The sequence below is a fragment of the Misgurnus anguillicaudatus genome, chromosome 22 (genome assembly GCF_027580225.2).
Source record: "Misgurnus anguillicaudatus chromosome 22, ASM2758022v2, whole genome shotgun sequence".
In the NCBI taxonomy this organism is placed as follows: Eukaryota; Metazoa; Chordata; class Actinopteri; order Cypriniformes; family Cobitidae; genus Misgurnus; species Misgurnus anguillicaudatus.
This window is the reverse complement of record NC_073358.2, coordinates 23,167,452-23,185,513: the sequence shown is the minus strand read 5'-3', so window position 1 is coordinate 23,185,513 and position 18,062 is coordinate 23,167,452. Positions and strand designations below refer to the sequence as shown.

Here is an 18,062-nt window from a genome sequence, read left to right as displayed (position 1 = left end):
CTAGCTTAGCTTAGCACAAAGACTGGAAATGCATGGCTCCAGCTAGTATACTGCTCCCAATAAGTGACAAAATATCGCGATTATTTTCCTATTTATGTGTTGTGATTTGTATAGTCAAACCGTGTACAAATAACAAGGTGATATGAGACCCAGCGATCTTTTAACAGTATACATACTGAGAACTATATTCTCTGAAGACGAAGCACTGCCGCATGGGCAGAGTGATCTGCTCGCAGCACACGAGAAGCCCCTGGTGAGGAGCAGAGAGTTCGGTCAGAGTTGTGCAAATCACTCCGCCCATGCGGCAGTGCTTCGTCTTCAGAGAATATAGTTCTCAGTATGTATACTGTTAAAAGATCGCTGTGTCTCATATCACCTTGTTATTTGTACACGGTTTGACTATACAAATCACAACACATAAATAAGAAAATTATCGCGTTATTTTGTCACTTATTGGGAGCAGTATACTAGCTGGAGCCATGCACAGTCTTTGTGCTAAGCTAAGCTAGCGGGGGCTGCGTCAGACAGAGTTACAGCACGCACGGAGATGAGAGAGGTATGTATGGACTTATCTAACTCTGGGGGATACGGTGAATAAGCTAAATTCCCAAAATGTGGGCGTGTTCCTTTAAAAGTAAAAACCCCACAAGAGTTACTTAGTAACTTAATTTTAGACTAAATGCTGATAAGATATAAAATAATAAAGCAGAAGGAAATCTCATTTACGAGCATCTTCCTTTTATTCAAGGAAGTTCATAACTGTACAACTATTTATCTGGTTATGGGTTTGTCTACAGATTCCATTACAGTTTACACCCAGATGTTCACACAATGACCCACCCAGGGCACTGGCGCATGCACTATATAAAAGGATGCTCATATGCTGATGGAAAACCAGTACTGCCAAATACTGTAGAGATAGAGAATTCTTACACTTAAAAAAGGTAAATGCTTTGGTTTGTTTTTCTACTTTTCATTATACTATCACATTTTTGAAAATGTAATGCACTTATTTATTATGTTGTGTTTTTTTTTATAAGGTACACTATTTTGAACAGGATGGGGAAGCAAGCTCAAATACTAAGTGTTGTTAAAGACAAAACAACTGAGGTCTGGACATCTAAGGTGAAAACAAATCTTATTCAGACAAATATTTATTATGACTTTCAACCTGATTAACAAAGTGATATTTTTATTTAGGTTTTGTCAGCTGATCGCACTGTTCGATGTCCAGTTGCTCGCCAAGTTCGGTGTCCAGTTGTTCATTTACAAAACTACAAGGATGGCTCGGTCACCCAAGATACACTGCATCAAAGAGCGGTTCAGGTAACAGTGACCATCAGGTCGATAGAGTTATAGTCATTTAATGTTTTCTATAAATAATTTTGTTTTCTATAAAATATATATTGTGTTTTTAGAATACACCCTGCAGTTCAAAAACTTGCGAGGGCTCCATAATGAATCCCAAATCTCTGATACGAGGTCCCTCCAACAACACACGTGCCTCAGGCGATATCCTCACGCAGGCAGTGGATTTCATCGACCAGTACTACAAATCATTTAAAATGTAGGAGCATTTTTAAAATAAACTTTTTTTAAGTGTTAAAAAACTTTATATATTAGCTGAATAATTAAACGTCGTATTTTTTCGTGAGATTATGTCATCATGAGTTATTTTCACATCATATCAAATCAAGTTAAGAGCTTCTTGACTTTGTTAGATAGAGATTCTTTGCAGGAGAGCATTAGTAAATGTACAATAATAAACGCAGACTAACAAAGAAAAACAAAGCACTCTGCCAACATTGCAGTAGATGGGTTATAACTTGTTCTCCTACCTTTCACGCAGTCCTAATCCAACGGAGCACCAGGCACGGGTTGAGCGGGTCTCACTGGAAATCACCCTTACAGGATCCTATACACTCACTGCAGATGAACTCGCGTTTGGAGCTAAACAAGCGTGGAGAAACGCGCCGAGATGCATTGGCAGGATTCAATGGACCAATTTACAGGTGGAGATTTTATTTTATGCAACTTGTCCTTTCCCTTTCGACGGTCGGTTTTTGTAGTTGTTAATAGAATCATCAATCTTCTACAGGTTTTCGATGCGCGTCAGTGCAAGACAGCCGAGGACATGTTTCACGCCATGTGTAATCATCTGAAGTACTCAACCAATGGCGGGAACGTGAGGTAGGATGCATTGTGTTTGTTAAGTTATTAAAATCACATTATTAAAAACAGATGTGTAAAATAATTTGTGTGACATAATTTTTATTGTTTATTTGTCAATTATTATTATTATTATTATTATTATTTTATTAAGGCTTTTAATTATTATTATTAACGTTATTATTATTATTTTATTAAAAAACTAAAATAAAAAAAATAATAATTCTAAAGTGTTTAACTGTATATTTTGAATTACGAAAATTTGACTGACTTATAAAGTACAGAAAAGGTGACTTGTCTAATTTAAATCAATTAAACTACAACGTAAAAACCTAATAATTTAGTCATAAAAATGTGCTTGTGTGTATATTTTTTAAATAGTTGATATATATATATAAATTTGACTGAATCATTTAAATTAATGTAATATAACGTATATATAAAGTATAAAAACACAGACATAAATAAATATGTTTATATTATAATAAATATAAACATATTTATTATAAAACAAAATATAAAAATAATTTTGAGGGTCAGATCAGGTAGAAATAATGTGTCTGTTTAACAACTTAATTGTAAAATGCCTCTTTTGTGTTTTGCAGATCTGCCATTACTGTGTTCCCCAAAAGAACTGATGGCGATCATGATTTCCGTGTTTGGAATGGTCAGCTTATAAAGTATGCTGGCTATCAGATGGAGGATGGTAGTGTGATGGGTGACCCATCAAGTGTGGATTTTACACAGGTAACTATGTGTACAATAAAGTTTCACCAAAGTCCCTTTAGGGAAGTCCCGCCACTAGGCGGCCATTTGCATCGCCTCCAGGCAGTTATTCCAGTCGTGCATTTGCATTCAAGTCCCATCTACTTGAATGGGGAAAGACAGATATCTCTAAAATCACATTCCTAAATCACAATTGAACAGCATATTTCTGACCAACAATAAAACCTGACTTCAACTGAACCATAACTTTTGTTTGTACTGCTCTTTTTATATCCAATATCTTGTATCAGTAGAATGGAAGCATGTTAGAGTTGTAAATCTTTCTTACAATATTTAATTTCAGCTGCCAACCAAATATTTGTCTGTATTAAGAAATAAACAAAGTTGACAGCTACTGAAAAGTGCTTATTGTTGTTACAGGTGTGCATTCATCTAGGATGGAAACCAAAGTATGGCCGCTTTGATGTACTTCCACTAGTCCTACAGGCAAATGGAGAAGACCCTGAACTTTTTGATATTCCTCAAGATTTGATTCTGGAAGTCCCCATGGAGCATCCACAGTAAGTGTTTAACTCGAATTTCGATTCAAAGGGGCGCCATCTGAAATGATTGGCTGTATAATTTGCTATTAATTTAGCTAGATATTTAGCTTTTGTAAGGGTATTCGCCAAAAAAAAAAAAAAAACGGTGACTTTTTGGGACTTTAGCTTATTCACCGTATCCCCCTAGAGTTAGATAAGTCCATACATACCTTTTTTTCTCCGTGCGTGCCGTAACTCTGTCTGACGCACCCACAGCTAGCCTAGCTTAGCACAAAGACTGGAAGTAAATGGCTCCATTTAATGAAAAAGTATGTCAGTCGGTCAGTTTAAGATACATAGATATCAGGGAAACTAGTCCGGTCTGAATACAGCTTTGTGTTTATATTGTATTCAACATTACTTTTTGCTTTTGTTTAGGTTTGAGTGGTTTAAGGACCTAAACCTTAAATGGTATGCAATTCCTGCAGTTGCAAACATGTTAATGGAAATCGGTGGTCAAGAATTCACAGCATGTCCCTTTAATGGCTGGTACATGGGTACAGAGATTGGAGTGAGGGACTTTTGTGACAGCCAGCGGTACAACATTTTGGAGGTACTTTCCTCTTACTTTATCACGTACAAGCACCTGAATATCACAAGAGGGTTTGGATGACCGAAGTGCTTTTTGTAAAAACAGAAGTCATAATGTCACTGCTTTATGTCCTTCAGCGTGTTGGCCAGCTGATGGGTTTAGAGACACGCAAGCTATCTTCACTGTGGAAAGACCAGGCACTGGTGGCTATCAATGTTGCTGTAATGCATAGCTTCCAGGTAAGAATATCCGAAAAGGTTATCACTCATGTGATGCCTAGAAAATATAAAACATTTGCACATTTAGTGGTCCCTAAATTGTGTCTTGTTTTATGTCTCTGCAGAAAAATAAGGTTACCATCACAGACCACCATACGGCATGCGAGTCGTTCATGCAGCACATGGAAACAGAAGTTCGTGTGCGTGGAGGCTGTCCAGCGGATTGGGTGTGGCTGGTCCCACCTATGTCTGGCTCCCTCACCCCTGTGTTCCACCAGGAGATGCTCAACTACGTCCTCTCCCCCTTCTTCTTTTACCAGGTGATTAATAATCTGTGTGATTTAAAACAACCTACTGTACATTAAAACTATAAATTTTATCAATACATACTTGCCGTGGCAATTGCACCTGTGGCCGTACTTTGCTAGTAACAATATCAAGTGATGAAAACTAATTACTTGTAAATGTGGTGTTTTAAAGACTGATCCTTGGTTAACACACAAGTGGAAGGATGAGAGTAAAGCCCCCAGGAGACATAAAGTCAGCTTCAAGGGACTCATGAGGTACCACCAGACCTTTCTATTACAGATTTGCGCAAATCTTTTGCAATATTTTTTTAAATGTCGATAAAAAAAGAATTGCGAAATGTTTCCAGTTTTTTTGTTCTCAAAATAAATAATTCCAAAAATAATTGCGACAGATGTTAAAGGTTTACGCATATTGCTGCCATTATTTTTAATCAAAGGAGACACAGATGTGTTATCCAGATGTGGTATACTTTCTGGGCGGTTATAGCGCACAATTTTGCATCTTTAAAGAATAACTTTTATGCACGTTAGATGACTTAAATGCAAAAAACTGTTTCCATTGCAGTTTTGCGATGTTTATTACTTTTTCGAATAGGGCTGTCACAATGATTAAATAATCGTCTCATCGCAATGATTTCAGATACATAGGCCTACAGAAAATACATTTCCAAAACAGCAATTCCAAATTTAGGGAAGTGAAGGATGCTATTCTTAAGGATCTGTAAGGAAATTATTTTTTTGCAGCCACTACAGACATGTTCTGGTATAGTCAATTAATTTTGATTGCACTTTTATTTTGTTATTTTTCAGACACTTTATTGTGTTTATTTCTTATGAAGTACTTTTTGAAATATATATTCATTAAATAATTAATTTTAAATATGTTTTATGTGTATTAATATTTACTGCCAGGTAAACCTTGGAAAATATTTATTTTAAATATATTTTTTTAAAATTTAATAATCAGAACAATGTGTGAAAATTATTTTACGAAAATTTAAAATAATTATGAGAATAAATGTTAAAGCAATAAAATTTAAATGTCAAAGCAATAAAACAGACAATTAGCCTAATTGTCATAATTGTCACAATTTATAAGACAATTATCCGGCAGCCAAATTTCATAATTGTGACAGCCCTATTTTCGAATTGCCTCAAAACCACCTTATGCTAGCCTAAAAACTTTTTTGCTAATTTTTGCGCAGTTTACGTGTTTCTATTGCCCGTATTTTCAATTCACAATTTCAGTTTGTGCAAATTGAAGGGTAATGGAAGCGCGGCATATGATGCACTACATTGCCAGTGCCATTTGTAATTGAAATTATTTCTCTTTCCGCAGAGCTGTGTTTTTTTCACAAATCCTCATCAAAGCAGTTATGACAAAGAGGGTGCGCTGCACTGTTTTGTATGCCACAGAAACAGGAAAATCACTGACCTTTGCCAAAAAACTAAACTCCACGCTCAACCGCGCCTTTGACTCCAGGGTAAGAAATGCTTCCTGGAAAAATCTGTATATGAATATTTTTTGGTGCAAATGTTGCTCCATATGAAAACGTTCATTGCAGACACTGCAAAGTAATGTATGACCAACAGGCACTGTATTATTTAAACATTTAAATAAAAATGCACTTCTCTGTGTTTTCTAATGCAGCTAGTTTGCATGGAAGACTATGACTTCAGTGAGATTGAAACAGAAAGCCTTCTGATGGTTGTCACCAGTACGTTTGGCAACGGAGAGAGTCCAGGAAACGGCGTGGTATGTGAATTGCTCTATAAAGAGCAATAGGCTAAGTTAAATTTTGTCTTACTGCCAACAGTATCAATTACAATAATATTTTCTTTACCCCAGAGCTTTAAGAAGCAGCTTTTCAGCCTGCGAAACCTGACAAACAACATCAGGTCTGTAGTTTTAACGTTAGAGTGTAAACGTCTTCTATGATTAGTCTATCAAGGAAAAGCCCTGACTTCTTGTTATCCCTACAGGTATGGTGTGTTTGGCCTTGGCTCACGGGTGTACCCACAGTTCTGTGCCTTTGCCCATGCTGTGGATGACAAGCTTGCTGAGTTGGGGGCCAAGCGTCTGACTGCCACAGGGGAGGGCGATGAACTTAACGGACAGGAGGAGGCTTTCTCGGCTTGGGCTTACACGGCCTTTAATGTGAGTGAAGGTTTTGGGTTTTTATGGTGTAATGAAGCAAATAAGTGCACCCCTACAGCATGCACAACAAACTAATGACAATCTGTTAGAGTAATGTCAGTGTCGTGTTTTGACTGAGAAACATTTGTTTTCAATTGAAGGATGCATGCGAGGAGTTTAACATTAAAAACCAGCCAAAAGGGGTTGAGCAAAAACCAGATTGCTGGGATCCAAAGAAATACAGAATACAGCATGACAGCAGCACCCTGGACTATGTTACAGGTACACCTCTACCAAAAATCTTATCAATACCTTATTTATTCAGTTGTTGTAATTGTTTGAAATAATGGTCGGTCAAGTCCATTATCTTAAGTTAGAAAATACCTTAGTAAAGTCCTGCATGTATTAAGAAATGTAGGCATCTGAATTGTCCGATTATATAATATTTACTACCATGACTGTTTCTCTTTACAGCACTGTCAGCTCTTCACTCTAAAACTCTTTTTTCTGTGACACTAAAGAGAAGGCAAAAACTGCAGAGCTCTCGGTCAAGGTTTGTTTCTGCTTCTTCTTGACCACCACATTGTACCGATATGGATTTTTCAGTGCCGATTTTTGTTTCATCAGCCTTAGCCGATGACCGATACAGGCTGCCGGTTTTCTTGAACCGATATTTGAAGCCAATACTGCTTTTGCTCGCTCAATTTACATCATAAAAATTATGTAAAAAAAATTGCATGTTCTTACATTTATTTTAGTCTAGGACTAGTCTAATCCCTGTCCGGGAAACCGCCCCATAGAGATGAGAAATAAAAACCTGCTTTGTTTAGCTATGTAATCAGCTGTTAGGCCAAGCTTTCGATGTTGTCATGGAAAGGTTGGTTGTTTTTAGTCACATGACCTGCAATCGCTTGCGGCATCAAGCACTCTGTCTGTAAATAATGTCGGAAAAAATCGGCGTAAAGTATCGGCCGATGCAGATACACATAAAACTTGCAAATACCGGGCCGATATATCGGTCTATCACTATTGTATACACATTTTGACAGTGCTGTTTAAAGCTCACGTAACACACGCTGTTTCTGCATTTCTGATGTTAATCTGGAGTACCTATAGAGTAGTATGACATCCTTTATATCTCCGAAGAGTCTTTAGTTTAATCAGATTTATAAAAGAAAGATTAGCTTTACCGAATCTTTCCGATAACGTACGAAAAGATGAAGGAGGAGTTATACCGCAGGAGGAGCGAGTACGAGTCATGCAACACTATACAACACTGTTTTAACTTATGATTCACTACATGTCCGTGTCATTTATATAATATGCACGCGACTATTTCCAACATAAGACAGAAGTCTTACTTACCGCGTGCAACTCATCATGACCCGGTTGGGAAAATCCACCGCATCAAACACACACGCAAAACTCCGCTGCTACCCCAGATAATAAACTATATCCATCGTTTTCATAAGGCTGGATGTCTTCTCCTTACATCCAAAAACACACTTCATCTTTCGTGCCATTGTTGACTTTTGAAATTAAACAAAGCTGAGTGGCGTGATAAGCTGTTTGCAAGCTCTAGCGTCTCCCGCTGATTGACGGGTTTGCGGGGATTTCTGGGGGAAGTGCCCATTTAAAGAAGTGATACGAATAGAAAACCCCTGAAACGTCAGTTGGACCTGTAATCGAAAAAAACTTTCCGAAACTTGTACGAACCCTGGCGTAGTGCATTCGGCACAGAAATACTCTGTAACATGTCCAACTGCTTTTTTGACACTTTGCCTACGTTTAGCATGAGGAAACAACTCTATAACTGTGTTAATAAGTCAGAATGCTTGAAATACCATTGAACCCCCCCTTTACTTTTTTTCAGTCGTTCTACTATTTTAGTTGAGCTGAAGATTGATGAGAATGCAGAGGCGTTGGACTTTGCACCAGGAGACCACGTAGGGGTTTTTCCAGAGAATTCTTCACAGCTGGTTAATGGGATTCTGAAACACCTGACCGATGTCCCTCCTGTTAACCAGAGCCTTCATCTGGAGTTGCTGTCTGACTCTACCAATGGTAACTATCACTAATAGCAGTTAAAAGCTACTTGTTTGACATACTGAGGCATGGGAAATGATTCTGTCAGGATTTTAAACCTCCAGTTTAATTAATTCATGCATCTTTATTTTCATTTTAAAGAGATGAGTTGGCAGATGGATGAACGTATCCCTGCTTGCACTTTGGTCCAGGCTCTTACATACTTTCTTGATATCACTACTCCCCCTTCACAAAGCCTACTGCGCAAACTCTCCACAGTAGCAGGTCAAGAGGAAGATCAGAAACGACTTGTGGTCCTTGCATCAGATAAGTAAATTCAATCCGCCATCTCTGTTAGTAAAGTGTATGGTAAAACTTAAGCAGAGACTTGTTGTTTAACAGTACTGTATATTTGTAAAGACCATGATAGTTTATGTTAAGTTAGTTTAAGTATGAACACGGTGGCATAACATCATGATAGGCCGAGGGCATGCAAATCATTATTTCAAAACGGATTAGGGCATGTTTGCTATCAGCCACACCCTCCTAAGGAAGCCAACATTTGCATGTGTATAATATGTGAATGTTTCCTTAATAATATTCTAACTTCTTTCTAGGATTACCAGGAATATTCTACATGGAAAGATTTCTACAGGCCCACCTTCTTGGAAGTCCTTAAGGAATTTCCCTCTCTAAAAGTGTCAGCAGCATTTGTTCTGAGCCAACTTTCTCTGCTCAAACCCCGTCTGTACTCCGTCAGCTCCTCACTGGACCGCAATCCGAATGAGTTACACCTCACCGTAAATGTGGTCGAGTACCACACTCAAGGTATGATGACCAAATCAAACCAAACCAAAGATGATTTTATACATGCCATATTTAGACTTGTGTTCTGTTAAAACAAATGCAATTTAAATGGAGTTTATTTTTCAAATGTGTTTTTGCTTCTATTGTAGGTGGACAGGGCCCACTGCATTTTGGCACCTGTAGCACGTGGCTTAACACCATCAAAAGAGGACACACAGTACCCTGCTTTATTCATCGGTACTGAAAGCTGACAGCTTTGTGTATATGAATAAATATTGTAAAACACATAAATAAATTATTATTATTTGAAATATTTAAGAAGGCAAAGTAGCATTTAAAAAAAATATAGAATAGACAAAAGAATAATAAATAATATAGAAATAATATACAATTTAATAATATAAAATAAACAAAAACCGAGCTCAGTTATTTTGTATGTACAATTTTACATTCCCTTTATGCTATTTCGAGATTTTCCTGACTTGATTCCTTATTATTTCAGCTCTGGTGGATTCCATCTCCCGGCAGAACCCAGCACTCCGGTTATCCTGATAGGGGCTGGGAGTGGTATCGCGCCTTTCCGCAGCTTCTGGCAACAGCGCCTTCATGATGTGAAAAAAGGTAATCTACCTATGTTCACTTTATTACTATTTAACACCAAAAAGCATCACTAAGCCTAGAGAACAAGTTTCCCAAACACTTCCACCATCTTTATTAATCAGACAGATAGTCCAGCCACAAATACCACTGGTTAGGCCAGTCCTGTAATGGCGAAATATAGCAGTGTTATGAAATACATTTACTTCACTGTTAAAGAGGCATTACAGACTGCTGTCCAAGTTGTCATTTCTCTTTTTACTGTATCAATTAATTGCTTCATTTAATTCATCTTTAGGACTGAAATGTAATCCTATGACATTGGTATTTGGATGTCGTAATTCGGCAACAGATCACCTTTATAACGTAGAAACACTGAAGTTGAGAATTGACGGCATTCTGAACATCAGTACGGCTTACTCTCGCCAACCTGGTAAACCAAAGGTAACTTTTTATCTGACTTTTTCCATGTTTAAGTGCTAAAATTGGGTCCCCAGTGCTTCTATCAACCTAGAAAATGTGAAAAAGATCAACCCAGTAACTTAGTTTTGGTAAATCATTCTCTGCAAGCATGTGAATTGAAATTTGACTCGCTACAGAGCCCCTAAGGGGACAAGGAGAAAAATTGTAATAAAGTTTAGTTTCGTGTGAATCCTCCTTCATGTGCAGACTTTTAGTTTTGCGTTTGCACGTGAAACTATAGTGTGTGCACTTGAAACTATTGCGTGCGCACTTGAAACTATCGCATGCGCACGTGAAACTATCGTGTTTAGTTTTGCACGTTTCACTCGCGCACGCAAAACTAAACTTAAAAAAAAATCTGCACATGAAGGAGGTTTAACGCGAGCACATGAAACTAAATTTTAGATTTTTTTACTCCAATGTCACCTTATGCAGCTTTCACATAGGACGCGGTTCAGCGCAGCCATGTGATTTGTGTTCTGCTGGCCAGACCAAAGTAGGCGGGGTTTTCAATAAATTACTACAGTGTTTATATTTGGGTTAAATAGTGGATGAGGAATACAGAGACTAATGTTGCCGTCTGTATTTGATGTAACTTTAAGCTGCCTACCTACAACGAGCTACTTGATTTAAAACACACCTGACACGTCAACTTGAATTGCTACTTGTTTTCATGACACGGCTTTCCTTCCGATGTCCCTGTAGGAGCTCCGGGAATTCAGAGTATAAGCTTTTCGTCCATTTTGTTTGGATGCCCCGCGTGGGTAATCGTCACAGAGCGCAGCGCAAAAGTTGAACTATTTTGAACTTTGACCGCGGCACTCGCGCTTTGCTCGACGTAACAACAAACCGCTCGTGCACAGCGAAGCCATTGAAATTAATGGGTTTCATAGCACAGCGCACACCGCGTCCTATGTGAAAGCCGCATTAGGGGCTTGGTAGCTCCCCTTGTGATGTCAGAAGGGGATAATACCACCCCTTAATCTGCACTATCCAACTACGGCACTGCTATTTAGTGCAGAGATCAGCTAATTTGCATTTAAAAGGACACACCTACAAAGTGGCAATTTTAACATGCTATAATAAATTTTCTGTGGGGTATTTTGAGCTAAAACTTCATATACATACTCTGGGGACACCAAATATTTATTTGACATCTTAAAAAAAGTCTTGTGAATGTCCTCTTTAATTTAAATTCAGTTGCCTTTCTATAACTGTTATGTTTGTCCTGTTTTGGAGCAGATGTATGTGCAGGACATCTTAAGAGAACAACTAAGTGAAAAGGTCATTGAGGATCTACACAAGAACGCAGGTCATCTGTACGTCTGTGGTGGCATGAACATGGCTCGTGATGTTGCCTCCACTTTGCAGGAGATCTTGTCAAGCAAAACTGGAATGAGCATCACAGAGGCAGGAGAATATTTGGAGAAGTTAAAGGTGAGCTTTCAAAATCGCCAATTGTGGATACATTTAGATTTATTATTCATATATTTAAGTTATGAAATGTTTTATCCGCCTTGTTTGAAATGTTATGTAACTAGGGAGCTCATAACATCTTGCTTTTGTCGGCAGGTTGAGAAGAGATACCATGAAGACCTTTTTGGAGCCTAATGGAGATTTGCTGCAACATGTTTGTTCTCATTATTCTGAACTAATAACTGTAAAAAAAAACGTAACAGGTACACATAGATATTTTATAAATTTGTTTCATTTTCATGTAAAATTGGATGTAAAATTGTTGTATATTTTTAATATGAATATTTCATACACAAGAGTGATTTGTGTTTTAAGATTCTCTGTTTAAAGAGGAAAATTGAAGGATTGTTTTAAGTTCACATTATCATTACAGCACAATATTTTTATGCAATGAAGATCTAAGATCAAATTTTACTAATTGTTGATATGATTTTCACATATAATTACCTCAGTTTAGGCACATTCTTTGTTTTTGTGAGACTGGTAATTCTGACATTTTCTTATGTCTTCTGTTTACTTTATTACTTCATACCATGTGTGACATGTTCTGTAAACAAACGTATACCAGCATCTGATCATTTGTTTATGTTAATTACTGTGTTAAATCATTTGTTGAATGTAATTATTTGACGTGTTATTGAATAAAGGAGGAGAAAAATGTTTACTTCTAGTTCATTTATTTACAAAGAATACAAAAAATAAACTGTGAAGTCTTGATTCAAGTTTATGGCACCTTCACGTTACCTATGGGAAAACAAAAGGGATATTAAAATCTGTAAATCTGCAAAACAAATTAAGTTAATTTCAGGGATAGCTAGCTTATATGAAATTATAGGACTGAAAAACAAATCACTTTTATAGTTGCTTTATTTACGATGGGACTTCTTAGAGGCTGCAGCCTCTCTACGACCTTGTTTCAAGCCCTGTGAAAAATAAACATTTTCAAAAAGCAGGTAAATAACTGAATAACAAAAAGCTGTCAGTAGGTAAAATGAATGCATAATGCAAAGTTTGTCAGGTGCAAAAAGAATAACTGTACCAAATAGTATCCGGTGTGATAGCCACTCATGTACCAGGAAATAAGCATACTGCCCAAGGCCTCGTCATCTTCAAAGGCATCTGGACTCATTGGAGGAGGCGGTGGTGGGATCATCTGGAAGTTTACAAAAAGTTATAAAAAGCTATAAATGATCACATTTAATTAAATATATCATACAGAACAGAGACGTTTACAATATTTTTTTATAGATCTGAGAAGTATACTATTTCTTACTGGGGGACAGGGTGGAATCATAGGAGGCCATCCAGGGAAGACATGCCCAGGGCTTTCTGATCGTCTGCCATCCTTCTGCGAAGAACATAGTCATAGTAGTTGACAACAATATTATACTTTAATGTGAAGAAAATGACATGCAAATTGTTGGCTTCTTGGACATATTTATACAAGCCATGCATAGGCATATTCTGCAGACAAGCAGAATAGGTGACACAAGGTACGTTTACATGCAACCAAATAATCCGTTTATAATCGTATTGATGGCTCAATCGTATTGAAAAGCCTTCATGTAAACTCTGAACTGTGATCCGATCCGCAGGAGGAAAAGTATGCATGTAAACGCGTAAATCGTAGTATTTTCTCATTCAGATGCAAAAAATACATTGTGCACATGCGCAAAACATTTGTGCTCAAGTTTATGTCTTATATTAAACTCTTATATCTCATGATTCTCGTCAAAGAAACACGAAATAGCAAGGCAATGGCATCAAGCATTATTAAGGTAAGGGGATCACGCGATTTACATTCTGCCGTGTTTATGTGTATTATTAAAACATTAGGCTACTTAAAGCAATAAAATCGTGCATTTTGAAAAGTGTGTTTTCACTACCTATATCTGTAAACTTAACTCTTAAGAACAACCATTTCCACTTTGACTTTAATCCAGAGATAAAGAGCCTGAACTCGACAAGAGATGCTGTCCGCAGCGTGGCGTTGCCAAGTCCTCTGCTTTTTAACAAGTTTAGATTTGAGCTACTGTTTAAACTGTTTCCACCAGTTGTTTTTTTTCTGCGGGTTAAAGATGAAAGTATTTCGTTCATTAGTTATTGGTATTTGGGCTGTAAATAGTCATTGGGATGCTTTGGGGCTAGTTTTGAATGTCCATTTAGGATTGTTGTGATACGGAATCTGGCAATCCTGGCTGCGCAGACGTTCGGCAAACAAACATTTTAATCAGATTGCAATTTTTACCAACATGGCTTACAAAAACAATACCGTGTGCATCTTGGGACAAATCAATAGCACTGATATATGTTAAGATATGTCAGGGCAAGATGTTTTTAAATCAAGGCAGCTCAAACATGCATTTTAGTCTGGGACTAGGATAAGCCCTTTCCAGGAAAAAGTACTGATGCTGATTTCCCTCCATTTCCCGTTAGATCCGCGTTATCATTAAGATTAAATCCAGAAGTGTTATTTGCGCTTGTACTGAGTGATCATTGTTTCATATACACCTTGTAAAATCCAACTCTAATCTTAAATCAAAATTCATTTTAAATATTTTATCAGTGCTGTCTCACCATTACATTGTCCACTATGAGAGTGCAGAAAAAGGAGATGACATCAAATACCCTAACATTAGAAAACTGCAAATCACAGTGTGTAAAGAACTAATTATTTTCCTTAAATGCTGTTCATATCTCATAAATTGTAAAAGTCTGGAAATGAAGCCATTTTAACTTTTGGAGAATCATTACTCTCTCTGTCCTCGTTATCAGTCCCATCTATGGTGTTTATACAGTGGTGGCCGATGACTTCTTTTTCCGAGGGTGCTCGATGTGAAGTTGATCACAACATGTATATAGGCCGTCATGTGTGTGGTTTGTAATTTCAAAATGTGTATTCTGCACGTCGAGTGATCCTATGTGCATTACGTGTTTTGTCAAAATAAGTGCCTGCTGCAGATGCATTTAAAGGGTTTATATAAAAGTGAGACACTCACGTATTTTGCATGTTGCTTGTATTTTGTGAACGTGAGCGTCTCTTTTATCATAAACTGTTTTGATGTGTGTGCAGCAGGCACCCACCTTGACAAAACACATGATGCACATGGTTGACATGACGCAAAAACACACATTTTGAAAACACAAGGAAAACACGTGACACTCCAAACACTTATGTTGAATTTGCGCCCGTCGGATGAGCAGTCCCGAGCCGCCACCTTGTTTATAACAAAACCGGCATGAAGAATTCATGTTCGCCCATTACATTTTTGTCTACAAACCACTAATTCAAGCTGTGATTTTGGCAAGGTGTTAACATCTAAATGCTGTAAACACAAATGCTACGGCAACCCCTGACGTAACGCTGCATGATGGCACTGCTGAACGATTATGCCAGTGCCGTGGATTTATTGGTGGGTTACATACCAGCTTATGAAAGAACAACTGGATGACAGTCTCATTAATACGCAGATCAGCATTAATGAGGTGCTTGCCTTGCATTGACCATTCATGGTTAAAAACTCACATATGCACATTGCACACTTGCAGGTGATCTGTGATTTATAAAGGGAACATTGCTTACAGGTGTTCAATTCTGAATATTTTTTTGCCGTACGCCATTTTTGGCTTGTTTGTCTAAAATCTGTAACACTTATTTTCTTTACAGTGAAATGGCCTTCAAATAATGTGAATCCCTTGACAGACTCATAGTCATTCACCAACTGTCTATTTTCTGAATAATAGGGGCTGTCCACACGGAGACGCGTATCACTGCATACGTATATATTTGTTATCGTATTGGTGTTTCATCCACACGGATCCGGCGTTTTGGGAGACTGAATCCGCTATTTTTTGAAAGCGGGTCCTAAAGTGGATAAATCTGAAACAGACACCCTTGCGGTTTCGTCTGTACAGCCAATCCGTATATTTTGTGAAGCGAAAACGTCATCACATCACGTGTCGGAAGCGTTACACGTAACAGCAACAAAAATAACGGCGGACTACGTGATTGTGTTCGTGCTACAGAAGCTACTAAAGCCTACTAGCTTTATTACAGCAAAATCTATTGCTTCTATGCAATTGTGGTGACCAATAAGCGATAATGGACAACACCATACGTTGGTTATGCGCATGCTCAAAGTCTTCTTCTCCGTGTATAGTGTATATCTGTGGCAGAATTACAGCACCCCATACTGGTCCGGCATATATACTACACCGCTTTCAGTCGGTTTCAGTGGTTTCGTGTTTACGGATTATTTTTTTAGAGCAAGGAAAAAAAATGATCGGATAGGGAATGCAGCGGCTTCGTGTGGATATAGCCTAAGAGAACTCTTAGAAAGATGACAACACGTACCGCATAACAAAAGAAAACATTGTACACTGGATGTCAGAGGATTAAATATGACAGGTTTTACTAAGTAGGTTCTACACATTGGCATTATGTGTCATTTTACAATGTATTATGACTTTCATTGAAGATCAAATGTTGGCTTGCCCAAACATGTTAAAAAGTTAACCTTTTTTTATGGCGAGTACTGACCGTTTAATGCTGACAATTACTAAAATATTGTAATTAACCAGCATTAACCACTAAAATAAAGAGAGTCACAGTGCTATTACGTTACCTTGTGGAAGTGAGGTCCTGGTGGGGGACCAGGAGGTAAACCAGGAGGGAAACCAGGAACCCATGCTGGAGGCCCCATGGGAGACCTGCCTTTAGATTTGTGTTTCTGAGGACCAGACTGGTGTGGGGTAAAAGATCGATCACTCTCCTCTGTCGATGACTCAACCTCTATAGTCTACAATTAGGCAAAAAAGCATTATTAAAGTAATCCATAAACACTCAAAGTACTCAAAATTGGAGCTTTATATATATAGACTATGCACTTCATGGATTACGCACATCTGTTGTTTTTAAAGCGTCTTCATCCAAATCTGACCCTTCTGTCAAAAGGTCACTAATCTTATGCTCTTCCTCATTGCCGTAGTCAGTATAAATAACAAGACAGGTGCCCTTCTCCTGGTCTATTGAAGAAATCGTAGCAGCATACAAGTTGCCATCCTCAGACCAGAATGCATAGCAGGAATCTCCAACTTGCCACTGCACGACACAATTTTACACATTTCACTTTACCTGTCTTTGCCTATATGACTTAAAATTAAACTACAGACACTGCTCGTAAATTACCTCTTTATCAGGCTCTGTGTTACATCTTTTTCTGGTTTTGCTCTTTTTGTTGTTTTTCCGCTTTTTTCCAGGGTTTTCTTTCTCCTGTGGTGTCACATTACTTTCTCCTTTTAATGCACTCTGGTGAGCAAAGAAGTAACAAAGCATTATACTTATGCAAGAAGCAAACGGAATGCAGACTTTATGTGGCGCTGCGCAGATTGATCGGCTTATGACATTTAAGTACCGCGAGACCAGTACTTTCGAATCGATCTCACGGTTGTTTGACGTCATTCGGTATCTGTCCATTTAGAAAAGTCTGCACACCTATGGCATAATACATGCTGTATGGTCGTTTGTCTTAACAGTGACATTTAAATAGCATTACCTTAAACGAAGCAACTGCTTTATCATAAGCTTTAATCAACGCTGTGTCGTCCCAAATATCAGAATCGTCACTCTAAACAAAGGAAAGATAGCATTAGCCACAACAATCCACTACATTTTTACAACTTCAACTGGTTGTAAAAGCAAAACCACAAGTCACCTAAAAAGCACTAGCAAATCAAGAATACTGGATTTACTTTTAACAGTCAATAAACTAGCTAACGTTAGCTAGCAAACAGAATCAATTGGCGTTGCAAGGTAAAACAAATCAACAGTAAATCAATCCTAACCTATGGATTCTCGTTTAAATTGATTAATGTACTCACTTGACCCGTTCCACGACAAAATACAACATCTTCACCATTTGCCATCTGGATTCTGCGTTTAAAACAGAAGAGCAAAAATATTCTCAAAGTACAACGTGCGCAGCTGATGTACGCCAGACGCTGTCGCTGATGACGCTCAAATCC

At 37.8% G+C, this 18,062-nt stretch overlaps 3 protein-coding genes across 4 annotated transcripts in view; 1 reads left to right on the top strand and 2 right to left on the bottom strand.

Moving 5' to 3' along the window:
• rtkna (rhotekin a) overlaps window positions 1–1,976 on the bottom strand; it is a 141,445-nt gene extending 139,469 nt beyond the window's left edge. The window contains exon 1 of the mRNA XM_055200071.2: window positions 1,839–1,976. The gene's annotated coding sequence lies outside the window, so the exon portion shown is untranslated. The remainder of the gene's footprint in view (window positions 1–1,838) is intronic.
• On the top strand, window positions 806–12,698 carry nos2a (nitric oxide synthase 2a, inducible). The gene is made up of 26 exons (XM_073860685.1): window positions 806–944; window positions 1,041–1,125; window positions 1,201–1,326; window positions 1,419–1,567; window positions 1,850–2,012; window positions 2,099–2,190; window positions 2,775–2,916; window positions 3,316–3,455; window positions 3,855–4,029; window positions 4,146–4,247; window positions 4,352–4,546; window positions 4,707–4,789; window positions 5,874–6,018; window positions 6,186–6,290; window positions 6,384–6,433; window positions 6,518–6,692; window positions 6,833–6,953; window positions 7,146–7,224; window positions 8,545–8,735; window positions 8,859–9,025; window positions 9,317–9,524; window positions 9,653–9,740; window positions 10,006–10,124; window positions 10,399–10,544; window positions 11,805–11,999; window positions 12,135–12,698. Exons 2-26 carry the CDS (start codon window positions 1,060–1,062, stop codon window positions 12,171–12,173), a joined length of 3,261 nt encoding a protein of 1,086 aa, XP_073716786.1. The 5' UTR covers window positions 806–944; window positions 1,041–1,059; the 3' UTR covers window positions 12,174–12,698.
• smn1 (survival of motor neuron 1, telomeric) lies at window positions 12,699–18,055 on the bottom strand. 2 transcript variants are annotated; one of them, XM_055200077.2, is made up of 9 exons: window positions 17,919–18,055; window positions 17,594–17,665; window positions 17,227–17,346; window positions 16,942–17,139; window positions 16,664–16,837; window positions 13,312–13,386; window positions 13,078–13,191; window positions 12,892–12,961; window positions 12,699–12,782 (listed from the first exon to the last, which is right to left on the bottom strand). In XM_055200077.2, the coding sequence occupies exons 1-8, from the start codon at window positions 17,961–17,963 to the stop codon at window positions 12,905–12,907; spliced, it is 855 nt and encodes a 284-aa protein (XP_055056052.2). In that variant the 5' UTR covers window positions 17,964–18,055; the 3' UTR covers window positions 12,699–12,782; window positions 12,892–12,904. The 2 variants fall into 2 exon arrangements, with proteins under 2 accessions (XP_055056052.2, XP_073716788.1); XM_073860687.1 differs by having other exon boundaries at window positions 13,312–13,390; window positions 16,665–16,837.
• Window positions 18,056–18,062: the final 7 nt, after the last annotated feature.